General features: G+C 40.4%; 1 protein-coding gene and 1 non-coding gene across 6 annotated transcripts in view; one reads left to right on the top strand and one right to left on the bottom strand.

The window, feature by feature from the left end:
- The window catches only part of WIPF1 (WAS/WASL interacting protein family member 1), a 125,561-nt gene extending 119,430 nt beyond the window's left edge, over nt 1-6,131 (top strand). For all 5 annotated transcript variants that reach the window (XM_043577089.1, XM_043577086.1, XM_043577088.1 and 2 more), the window contains one exon: nt 3,051-6,131. In XM_043577089.1, coding sequence (XP_043433024.1) covers nt 3,051-3,106 — 56 coding nt within the window. In that variant the 3' untranslated portion in view covers nt 3,107-6,131. The remainder of the gene's footprint in view (nt 1-3,050) is intronic.
- Nucleotides 6,132-12,488: 6,357 nt separating this feature from the next.
- On the bottom strand, nt 12,489-12,595 carry LOC122482278. Its single transcript, XR_006297078.1, has one exon. It is a non-coding gene; the product is annotated as a U6 spliceosomal RNA (small nuclear RNA).
- Between the last annotated feature and the right edge of the window lie 542 nt (nt 12,596-13,137).

Here is a 13,137-nt window from a genome sequence, read left to right as displayed (position 1 = left end):
TCTGCTGAAGAATTCAAAGAATTAGAAAATATTTTATTTTGTTTTTAATGTTATGTATTCATTTATTTTGAGAGGCAGAGAAAGCGAGAGCAGGGGAGGGACAGAGAGAGAGGTAGAGAGAATCCCAAGTGGGCCCTGTGCTGTCTGTGCTGTCAGTGTAGGGCTCAATCTCACAAACCGTGAGATCATGACCTGAGTCGTAAGTCAGACGCTCAACCGACTGAGCCACCCAGGCACACTAGAAAATATTTTTTAAAAATTTCCATGAACAAATGCCAGAAGTAAACAGAATACTGATGCTTGGAAGGGAAAGTATAATTACTAGAAAAACTCATTTATGTGGAATACTCTATTCCTAGAAGATAACTAATTAAAAAGGTGTAAGTGTAATACATTTATACAAGAGTGGAAAATAAGCCTTTGTGTGGGACAGGTATCTTTGTTCTGTGTGTGTGTGTGGCGTGAAGAGGGGCTTCTCTCTGATAAGAAAACAGCTTGTTTCTCTTCATTTGGGGGGCACTAAGAAATGAATTCACTTTAAGGAGGTGTTCACATAGACTCTAAATATTTTTCCTGGTTTCGTGTAAGCACTCTTAATCTACTTGAAGTGCTCTTTGTGTATTTAAGTCAGTAACAGAATCAACCCCCTTCCCCTAGGTTTTTAATTTAATAGCTGAACACATTCCCTTCCCTACCCTTCTGTCTTTAAGACTGAACACAGCCTGAGGACTGGAACTGTCCTGCTTATGATTGCATCTTCCTCAAGTGGCACAGAACCTGAAATATAGTAGGCATTTCAGAATGTTTCTGAAATTGAATTAACGTCCACTGCCCCCAAAAATGTTTTTGTAGATTTGCTTTAAATATTCCAGCATTCTGGGTGTTGAATGGATTATCTCTGGATCATTTAACTAAAATACTACCGAGTGGTTTTATTCTGCTCCTATAGCTGCCATGGCCTCCAGGTAGGGCACCAGCCTGGAGGGCACCCAGGCGGCCCTGAGGTGTGCCACCTAATTGCAGCTTTGCATAAGGCCAGCCCTCATTTTTCTAACCACCCGTGGTATGTCAGCTGATGGTCAGAGCTCCATGATAGATGACTGGTTTCCATCTAGATGAGTCTTTGCTTGGGTATGGGCCCAAGAAAAAATGTGGTTGGGATGCAGAAGGAAGAGGCAAGGTAATGGGGTGCCAGTATCTTCTTCTAACTCCTCTCCTTGCTCAGAGATTTGGTTCTATCTCAGAAATCCCTGCTGATATGCCTCCTGAAGAATCTGTCAGTGACAGCCCACCTTGAAGTCTCTCCAGAGCGGTGGCCACAGCAGCCTTCCTCAACTGACATGTGCCCCTGCTACGTCTGCTCACAGCATCAGAGCACCTGGCTGCATGCCTAACACCTGTTAGATCCTAGAAAAAATGTACCTGAGATAAATGAATTTTAAAAATTGTGAATGGATTTTAAACTTGGTACTGAGAGCCCAGAATATGCATAGTTTTTAAAAGAACACTGTCAATGGAGTGAAGAGAGAACCCACGAAATGGGATAAAATATTTGCAAATCATATATCTGATAAAACATTAATATCCAGAATATATAAAGAAGTCCTACAATTCAGCAACAACAAAAACCCAATTTTTAAAATGGGTTGAATACTTGCATAGACATTTCTCTGAGGAAAATATCCATATTGCCAAAGAAACACATGAAAAGATGCTCAAAATCACTGATCATTAGGGAAATGCAAATAAAACTACAATGAAATACAACTTCACACCTTTTAGGATAGTTACTATCAAAAAAGCATTGTTGGGGCACCTGGCTGGCTCAGTCAGTTATGCATCCGACTCTTGATTTCGGCTCAGGTCATGATCTCGCGGTTCGTGAGTTTGAGTCTCTCTCCCTTTCTCTCTGCCCTTCCCCTACTCACACACGCATGTTCTCTCTCTCTCTCTCTCTCTCTCTCTCTCTCTCTTTCTCAAAATAAGCTTTTTTTTAAAAAGCATTGTTTAGAAATTAGAAGATACCTAAATGCCCAACAAAAGGGGATTGATTATAGTATACTGTATAATAGAATGTAATGTGTCATTAATAATTATATGTATAAACACTAACGACTCTTGAAAAAGATTCAGACCAACTACATATGATCCTATTTGGGGAAGAAAAAAGGGAACTGTTTATATAGAGAAAATAAATGGAAAATATTTACATAATGTTATTGGTTATCTCCAGGTGGTACAGGCATTGGTGAGATTTTGTTTTGTTTTTGTTCATCAATATTTTCTGAATCTGTCATAAATACATACTATGTTTGTGGCAAGAAGACAAGTACTTTTTAAAATTTTTCTTGGGGCTCCTGGGTGGCTCAGTCAGTTAAGCGTCCAACTTTGGCTTAGGTCATGATCTCACAGTTTGTGGATTTGAGCCCCACATAGGACTCTGCACTGACAGCATGGAACCTGCTTAGGATTCTCTCTCCCTCTCTTTCTGCCCCTCCACTGCTCGTGTTTTGTTTTGGTTTTTTTCCCCTCTCTCTCAATAAATAAGTAAACTTTTTATTTTTTTTAATTTTTTAATGTTTTTTTTTTTTTTGAGAGAGAGAGCACAAGCAGAAAAGGGGCAGAGAGAGAGGGAGACACAGAATCTGAAGCAGGCTCCAGGCTCTGAGCTGTCAGCACAGAGCCCAACGCAGGACTCGAACCCATGAACCACAAGATCATGATCTGAGCTGAAGTCTGATGCTTAACCAACTTAACCACCCAGGCACCCCTAAATAAGGAAACTTTAATAAACTGTTTACAATTTTTTTCCCTTGATTTCACAAGTACTCAGTAGCCAGTGGTGGGTCACCCATCTCTAGTAATGTTCATTCAGATCCTCACTTGCTTCTTCCCCTCACTTGTTACTTCTCATTCACATATGCCAGTTATTTACAGCCTTGGTCATAGAGGGTGAGGTAGTGGGTACTTTTGCAACCATCCTTCAGTTTGTATAGTGAGATCACAAGCTTTCTAACCAAAATTTGTATTTTGTCTATGTTTTCATCAAGGTGGATCCAACCGAAGAGAAAGGGGTGCCCCTCCACTCCCTCCCATCCCGAGGTGATCTTTACCTGCTCTTCTCCATCTGAGCCCAAGAGCTACTTCTGTTGTTACTATCCAAGAGCTGCAAACCCTCCTCCCCTTGTCTTCCCTTGGCCCCTTCATACTGGCAATAGGGAGGAAGGTAGGGTAACATGGGAATGTGTGTGGGGGGGGGGGGGGGTGGGGGGGGTGGGAATGCAGGAAAGAAATGCACCTGGCTTTTTATGTTGTGTATATTCTCCAAGCTATTGCTTGCTTCAGCTACAGCCCGCCAGCGTTGGTTGCTTAGGGGTCAGTAGGCTTTTGTGGCAAGGTGGCAGAGATGAATTGTGTCCTAGCTCTCAACCAACCAAATTCAAACATTCACTGCTTATTTGCTACAGACTGTAATATTAAAGTCCCTGAGAGCTATTTGCTTCCATGCCCTTTTTGCATGCTTGGCTTTCTGTCCGATTGCATGCACCACAGACCATGGAAGCAAGTTGCTGCATCAGGGCTCATGTAACATTTTTCAGTTACAGGATGTCCAATCTTTGGCTGTCTGAGATAAGCTCTAGGATAGAGCTTTCTAACGGAAATACAATGTGAGCCACCTAAGCAGTTTTTTAATTTCTAGTAGCTACATTAAAAAAGGACAAGGGGAAATTAATTTTAATATATTTTATTTAACCCGAATACCCAAAATATTATCATTTCAACCTGCAATTAGTATAACAACTATTAAGGAGATATTTCACATTGTGTTTTGGTACTAAGTCTTCAAAATGCAGGTATATTTTACATTGAGAGTACATCTCCTTTCCGACTAGTCACATCCCAAGTGCTCAGCCACATGTGGCTGGCGGCTACCATATTGGACAGCACAGGCCCAGAAGACAGAGGATGGTACAAAAACCTCTTATTTCAAAAACAGACAAACAAAGAAAATGCAAGATGAGCTTTAGCCATTCAAAAAGTAACTAAAAATGAGGTTAGGACCTAACACCTTGTTTGGCAGACAGCTTGATCTTAGATTTTGCTCCCTTATTCCCCCTCTTGCCTTAACATCTGTTGCTTCACAATACCAAGGTCAGAAATTGATCTCACAGGGTGTACAGTCATGTGGAATAAAGCCATGGGAAAGAAACCGAAAGCCAACTAGGGCTTTGGGGCTCAGAGCCAGCTGCCTTGAGCTCACCTATCAGTTGGATTCCTGCCTTGCACTTCATTTCCTCCCCTGTCTAGCTTGCACATCAGGGCAGGGAGGCTCATAGGCTCCACAGTTGTGCGAGAAAGTTAGGAAAAGGTGGCAAATTGGAAATGTGGAGGAAGGAAGCAGGTTTGGGTTGATGGGCAAAACTCTAATCTAAATCTGATGTTGATGGGGTTGAGAGACATTGCTACTACAAATCGAAGAGAATTTGTCTTGACTCTGCCGGGGGAATCACTTGCCTTGGATCTATACAAATACAGCTCCATGGGAAGGACCATAGGGACGAGCCAGCCTTGCCCTTTTTTTGTATGATTTTTGTTTACAAAACTTTACTGGGACTTTTAAATCTAGCTATAGATGGGGGGGGGGGAGTATTTCCATTTAGATGTTTTATATGGTTGATTATGTTTAAAATTACCATTACTTATTTTTTAAAAGCACGTGGCCACATATATATATATATATATATATATATATATATATGTATACCTAAACTTTGTATCCTGGTTTCAGTGTATTCATGTATTCCTGGGAGATGCTAACGAGAAATCAATCCAAAGAAAAATTTGAAAGACACATTCCTATTTATAGAATAAATAATTGTTTCATTTATATAAAAGCAAAAGAACTTAGAGTTCTAATAAATGGGATATCTAATAAATTATGAAGTTGCCCATTTGAATATATTGTATTTTTGTAACTTTCCTTGCCAAAGTCTTGGGCTTAGAAGATTAGAGAACTTGGGTTTTTCTAACTCTCCTCTACCATTCATCTGTCTGTCATACAGTCATTTGGGGCCCTTTACCCAAAGAGAATTAAGAAATATAAAAGTGGCAAAGTATTTTCGAAAAAAACATTTTTTTAGGTAATAGCATCATTTTATTTTGGATTCTTTGATCAGATATCAATAGTTGATACAAATCCTTATGATAAAGCCTTATGACCCACTTTAGAAAAGACAGAATCTGGCCTTAATAGCAAATATGGCATAGAAAAGTCTGATCCAAAGGATTTTGGATCTGAATTTTATAAGGGGCAGTAAGAATGGCCAATTTCCTTGTATATCCCAACCTCATAGTGCCCTCCTAACGTCTGAAACAGAGCCACAGTACAGAGTTGCTCTTCATCCAGGACAGAGAAGTTTTAGCAGGTCTTTTTTTAAGTAAATGTTTCATTAATACACCTACGCCCTTTCTTTGAAAGTTGGCAACCTAATTGCAGCCCAAACTGAATAATTTCTATGCTAAAATCTTCAACTATGGCAAATCACAAAAATGAATATTTTCTTCCCTGAAATCAGGGCTCACATTTGTTTTTTTTTCCACAATATTTCCAGATAAATGTATTCAAGATGCAATACAGTATTTTAATATTCACATATCATTTTATATTGAAATGTATTACAGTATTAAAATTCAGTGTTCCATATTTATTTCACTATGCATTTTATTTAGTAGAAGCCGAGAGAAATGTTTAATCCAATGGTGCCTTACTTTGTGATTTGAAAGAAATCGACTTTTTATGTCTAAGTAGCAGATTATTTGCATATTTGTAAAAACTGTTAGGCTTTTATATTTTAACTTGTAATACCAATTTTGTTATTTTAGTAGCAGAAATGGGATGATTGTTAAAGTGGCCAAAATTTTTTGGCATGAAATTAATTTTTCCCTGTTTATAGTCAGGGACAGTAAAGGAAAAAAAAATGTTTTTCATACCACTGCATTATGTAAACATGCACATTTTGGTATCGATGTCATTAGGACAGTTTAAATGGCGGGGTAGAGTCTACCCTAGACATCTGCGTCTTTGTAAGTTAGCCAGACAATAAATAAAAGCAGAATGACAAGAGTGTCAACTGGTGGTTTTTATTTAAGTATTGTCTATGTAAATACAAATGAAAAAGCAAGCGTCTGTTTTCTGTTTTATACTTTGGTAAAGTAAGACAAACTCAAAGAAAAGAAAAGGAGAAGGTAGTGGTGGAGGTTCATGGTGTGTGTACCTCACATCTACTTTCTAATCCCTTGTTTGTTTTTCCTGAGAACCTGCATCATAGCCAAAGTCTGCAGTCTGTTTACTTGAAGCAGATGCTTTAAGACTCTAAGGTACAGATGGATGGTGGGACCAATGGGCCAGGAAACCACAAAGAATAGAATTGACACTGAGAAATACAGGAAAGGCCAGGGGGAATTTAGGGAGCCCGATAATTTTTTAATTATCTGCTGCGCACATGTGTGTACGTATCTTAATGCAGTATAATAGTTAAGAGATTAGAAGACCCGCGTCCATCTCTTACTTGCAAGTTGCAAACTTTTCTAAGCCTCCACTTCCTTATCTACAAGGTAAGTAACTATCTTACAGGATTAATAAATGCATTAAATGAGATAATACACTCAGTACTTGGCCTGACTTATTCTGGCGCTCAGTAACTGGTAGCCAGGTAGCCACTCTTGGTAAAACAACAAATATTTATATAATGATCCCAAATTTACTGGAGCCAAACTGCCTGAAAGGGAATTTCCTAGTGTACCTGTAGAGGAAGAGGCAATAGCAGGCAGACTATCCGTACCAGAAATGCAAAACAACCTCCAGACAGAGGACACCTCACATGATGTCCCTTCGACCTCACAGGCCTGAAAAATGAAAATTCATGCTGCTTTGGTCATCAAGGAAATTATTAGATTCCATTTGGAAGTAAGACCTGGAAAGAACCTATATATAGGGCAGCCTCAGAATTTATGATCCACGAGTAGAACACTTTTGAGAGTAGGAGGGAATACTGATAATTGTTGCTTTGGCACAACAGGTACAAATTGGGGCTGCCCTGGAAAACTGGGCTGTGTGGTCACCCCATTTGGAGGTCATCTAGTCCCACCCTCTGGTCTTACAGATGAGTATATAAGACCCCAAATCACATACTACTAATGCACAAGCAGCCTGGCCTGTCACCTCACCACCACACGCCCCCTTATTTTTTCTTCAGATTTGATTTTTAAGTAATCTCCACCCCCAACCTGGGGCTCAAACTCACAACCCAGAGATCAAGAGTCACACGTTCCGCCAACTGAGCCAACCAGGTGCCCCAACGCTCCCTTCATTATGATCCTCCCCACCTCTAGCGCAAGTCTCTGCTTCATGTGTCTTTCACATCTGCTGGAAAGAAAAGACCAAATGACAAGCTACAGGGTCAGAGAACAAGCCCAGGACATGCAAATTTGGATCTGGATCCTAGCTCTGCCACTTGCTCCCTGGAAGGCCAATGACAAGGTATTTAAGCCCTCTGAGTTCTAATTTCCTCAACTGCAAAATGTTTACAGTGCTTAAATATACAGAACATCAGGCAAAATAACTGGCATATGTCAGGCGCTCAATGGAAGTTAGTTCCATTCGATTTTCTAATCCCTTTGCTATCAAACTGAGGCCATATTCAGGAAGGCATTTTCAGTGCATTCAGAAGAGTCTGTTAAAGTTTGGGGCACCTGGGTGGCTCAGTCAGTGGAGGGTCTGACTCTTGATTTTGGCTCAGGTCATGATCTCATATTTTGTGAAATCGAGCCCCACATGAGGCTCTCTGCTGACAGCTTGGAGCCTGCTTGGGACTCTCTCTCTTCCTCTCTCTCTGCACCCACTCTCTGTCTCAAAGTAAACATTTTAAAAAAGAGTCTAATAAAATTTAATTGCAACACTCTTAGGATAAAAATTGCTTTCAAAACTGGCCTCATTTGTTAAAACTGGAATCATTCATTTGGTTCATTCAGCCATTCGGTACATTTTTATGTACCAGCCTCACCACAACCAAATAGTGTCCCCACTCTATCTGAGGAATGGTCTCAGAGTAGCAGTTACCCCTGCTCCCACCAGTCACAAGTGCCAAAGCAACAGAGAGTTTTCTATCAAGAAGAGAAAGTAAATACTTTATAATTTTCCTCCCTTAAGGGATTATTTGGTTTCTTTTCTCCTTTCATCTCAATGGGTGAATTAAATTTATTATTATTATTATTATTATTATTATTATTATTATTATTTCACAGAGGGAGAGAGAGCAGGATAGGGAGGACACAGAATCTTAAGCAGGCTCCACACTCAGCAGGGAGCCTGAAGCAGGGCTCAATCCCACAGTCCTGGGATCATGACCTGAGCCAAAATCAAGAGTCAGATGCTCAACCGACTGGGCCACCCAGGTGCCCCAAATTAAATTGATTTAAAAATTTTTTTTAACTACAGGAAAACTGGAGGTGAGGGAGGGAAGGTTTTAGAAAAAGTTTTGATGGCCTATAAAAATGTCTTTTTACTTTTTGATTAATTTTTTTGAGAGAGAGAGGGTGCAAGTGAGTGAGGGGCAGAGAGAGGGAGGGCGAGAGGGAATCCCACAAGGGGCAGGGAGAGATGGAGAAGTAGGGCTCACCCGAAGTGGAGCAGGGGCTCACCTGATGTGGGATGCGGGACTCGAACTCACAGACCATGACATCACGACCGGAGCCAAAGTCAGATACTTAACTGACTGAGCCACCCGGGTGCCCTGCTTTTTTTTTTATTAATTCCTAAAGGATTCCCCAGTTCCCTGACATTCCGATTAACTGAAGGCTTCCTGGACATATAATTTAGAGTGGCCCCTTTCTCTGCTGTCTTCCCCACAGCCTGGCTTCCCTGCACTCTGAGCACTTGGTCCTTCATGTCTGTCTCTGGAGCTATAGTTAGCTGCAGGATTCCCCCACTACCCGAAAGCAGAGCGCTCCTATGAAAACTTTCCTAAGCCAAAATGGCATAAAGCAAAGAAACAATTACCGTGAACTCACATGGAAAATTTTTTGAGCATTCTCAGACCCAGAAAAACAATCTCTCTTTGGCTTCTCTGGTCCCTTAGGACACATCTTGCTAATGGATGTGCAAGATAAATTGAGATAAAGCACAGATGCTCAGAGGCAAGGTTCAAAGCTACAGAGCCTGACGCTGAGATGCCCAGTGTGGTTTCCAGGGAAGGGGCTTGGCGGTGCCACCCTCACGGCGTGGGGCTTGCACTGTTTCTACAATGCCTTGCTGCAAAACAAACACTGAACGCTATTTTCACTTTTTGCCTTTTTCCTAAAAGCAAAAACTCTCTTTGGATTTCTTTCAGTTAGCAAAAAGGTACAATGTAGGTCTTCCATAAAAGTGAAGTGGCCTAATGCAACCTTTCAAAAAATCGGGGGATACCTGTACACATTTCTCTTACTGGTAAATGTTTGAAATGTCCCATCAACACTCTACCACGAATTCCTTAGCATTACAGAGGCACATTTACAGGAAGCTAAGGAAGCTCCAGCTTTGGGACCTCCACTTGCAAGGATCCCTTCTAATAAGGAAGGACTCATTTTTACATCTAATGTTTTATTCATGGTTTTATACTAATTTTCTTAATATAGCAGCCTAAATTGTCTAAAGCTCAGCCCCACAAAACCTGTCCTTGCCTTATTGCCCTTCCCAGCTTCTGATAGAGAAATCAACCAAAGTGCGTATCTTAAAAGCTTTCTTAAGCCACCAGCTTTCCATAACAGTGACAGGAGGGTCCCAGACAAATAGAAGACAGCAAAAGTGTGTGCTCCTTTGTACTCCCAGAGTGGTCAGTAGATACTTCTAAAATAATTCAATCATTGTACCGCTCACATTGCATTAGAGTCACTTAAAGGCCCCACAATGTGACCCATCTAGATAACATGTTTGACCTCTGAGGGGTCTGGGAAAGAAGTCTGGATGCTATTAGACATTGAGCTCAGATTTAGCTTAAATTCTGCCCAGGAAGATGCCTGCCAGAACATCTGGTGTGTCCATCATGGACTCAACATAAATGTGTTTTAGTCATGAGGAACTCCCACCCTTTTCCTGTTTTCTGTCTCCAAGCAGTTTAGTAAGTTAAAGGTCGACTGTCAAAATGCTATCTATTTAAGATAGGTATCTGAAGCAAATATCAGATAATTGGGAAACCCTAATGCCTTATGGTGCTATTGTATTCCCAAAGATCTATTTTTACATGTATTCATTCAAATAAACAACACTGATTGAGTAGCTACAATTTATTAGGCATAGGGAATATGAAGATACATATTATACAATAGGAAGCACTAGTCCTAGAATCAAGGGTCTACATTCTAGATTTAACAAGAACATCAGCCAGTAGGCACAAACCCACTCTACCACTGGTTCTAGAGACATGCTCCTCACCACCAACACAAGGCTAGTTGGCTGTGTGCATGAAAGGGAAATTCCCTCCCCCTTGGTGCTTCCTGCTTGGACTTACTCTTAGAGCAAAGGTATGGACAGGTCCCAGATGGGGCCACCATAGAAAAATGGAAAAATATATCTAACACAGAAGTGTAAACACAAGACCCATTGCCTAATTTACTTACCTAGATGACAACATAAATATTGTTTTCATTTTCCATATAACCACCACCAGTTATTGATCATCTACTATGTACTACAAATTGTGCTAAGGTCTTTGCAAATATTATTGCATATGTCATTGTTAGTCAATGTGACTTTACACGTGGAGAATTGAGGCCTGAATCAATTAGAAATTTGCCTCAAGCCACTTGCTGTGATTGATCCAGAATTCAAACTCAAGGTTGAATAAATACATTTGAATGGGAAGTCATAATATTGTCAACTTTCCATACGCCAGTTTAAAAAAAATACTGACGTTTCATAAAAGCAAGGACATTTTAATAAGCCAAACTCTTAGAATAAAAGATAGTAGGCTCAACTGAACAAACATAGGTTCGTAGGTACATTGCATTTATTTTCCTCACTGGGCTATGCACTAGCTCTAGTCCCAGACCCACCATTTACCAGCTGGGGCACATTGCCTCTTGCTAAGTGATCTAATTTCTTTTGGTTCTTTGCTCCTTTACAGTTTAAGGAGTGGTCATAACTACCATTTTGACACTTTCAAAAGAACGTACCTGTATTTATCAGCTCATCTTATCAGACACTTGCTACCTTTTAAGGTGATCTCAGGGGAGCCACTAAAATTCAGACATCATTTTTCATTAAGCACAGATTTCTGAAAGTCCCAAACTGCAATGTGAATAGTTAATGTGCTCTTCAGTGTATCTCCCTTGCTTTCTACTGTTCAATATTTGTGGAGTATTTCTTCCAATCCTATTATAAACTTTTTGTATTGAATTTATTTTTTACTCTCCTTGAACTTGGAAAAGTTTAAATTCCAAATCATAGAATTTGCTTTCCCATAATGGCCAGAAGTACACTTTGTGTTCTTTGCCTCAGTCATACAACCCAGCACTCATTCACAGGGGAAATAAAGGTAAAGCAAAAGACAGCCATGTTCAAAAGAAGTCAAGTAAGTGGCTCCAGAATTTCAGAGTATTTTCACAAACAGTCCCTCATGTTTACCCACGGCAGCCCTGTCGCGGAGGAAGAGACTGATCTCCCATGTTACAAATGCAGGGCTGACACACTGAGGGAGGAAGTGACCTCAAGGTCTTACCCCTGGTGAGTGAAGGGGGCCAAGACTACTTCAGTCACAGTCTTCAAACTGCATTTTGCCATTGTTGTCTGCATTCATCTGACAAATAGTATTGAGCACCTTCTCAGTAATGAGAAGGCATGGGGTGAATCCAGTTGAAGACACAAAGGTCAGGACCACCTAAATTCCGTGTTTCAGGGGGCTTACAGTCCTTTGTGGACTGAGGCAAGTACACAAATAACTTTAGGACAAGGGAGAATACATGACCTATTCAAAAGCTTGAAGTAATGCATCACCAGGACCCAAAGAAGGTACAACTCTTGTGAATTGGTTGAGCCTTACTGCCCCACACTCAGGTGTGTTTTCCTCATCTTTTTTTCTTCTTAATGTTTGTTTATTTTTGAAAGACAGAGAGAGACAGAACTCCAGCAGGGGAGGGGCAGAGAGAGAGAGAGAGAGAGAGAGAGAGAGAGAGAATCTGAAGCAGGCTCCAGGCTCCTAGCTGTCAGCACAGAGCCTGATGCGGGACTCAAACTCATGAACAGTGAGATCATGACCTGAGCCGAAGCCGGATGCTTAACTGACTCAGCCACCCAGGCACCCCCCTCATCTTTCTGAGTAAGGCTTCCAGTGTTTCTCAAAATGAAAGTTGTGGACCACTTAAGCACTTAAGGAGTGCTTGTTAAATACAGGTCCCTGGGCTCCACCTCAGACCTACCCAAATAAAAATCTCTTGGAACCCAGGAAAATGTTTTTAATATGACCCACTTCACAAATTTGCATGTCATCCTTGCACAGGGAACATGCCAATCTTCTCTGTATCACTCAAATTTCAGTACCTGTACTGCTGAACCAAGAATGAGAATTTATATTTTTAACAAGGTTCAAGGTCATTCTGATGCACATTCCAGATTCAGAATCTCTTTTCTAAGGTGCTACCCCTGAATTTGGGCCTTTGAAAGAATATATTCATATATATATATATATATATATATATATATATATATATTATATGAAAATTAAATCATGAGATGGCATCCACTTTTTGTCATACTAAATACTCCATTTAATACTACCCCCATGCATGCTGATTCATTACAATGCTGTTTGTCTTAAAAATGCTTTTCTTAAAAAATCAGCTAGCTAGCTAATCTATTACCAAACCCAAAGAAAAAATTGTGTAACAAGAGCACTGCATAGTCCTGGCCAGTAAGCATCAACACTCTTTACTAAATGTATGTTCTAGTCTGTTTTCTTGAATTACGTATGCTTGCAATGTGTGGCCTTTCTCCATACTTTTTTCTGGTGAGTTCTGGTCAGTAATTTTGATCCAGAGTGCTATCAAAAGATGGTATCACAGATAGTGCCATAAAGAAATACAGAAGAGCGCCATGTTGGATGT

Source organism: Prionailurus bengalensis, chromosome C1 (assembly GCF_016509475.1).
Source record: "Prionailurus bengalensis isolate Pbe53 chromosome C1, Fcat_Pben_1.1_paternal_pri, whole genome shotgun sequence".
NCBI classification, from domain to species: domain Eukaryota; kingdom Metazoa; phylum Chordata; class Mammalia; order Carnivora; family Felidae; genus Prionailurus; species Prionailurus bengalensis.
Note: the sequence above shows the minus strand (reverse complement) of the source record. Positions and strands in the feature narration are given on the sequence as shown.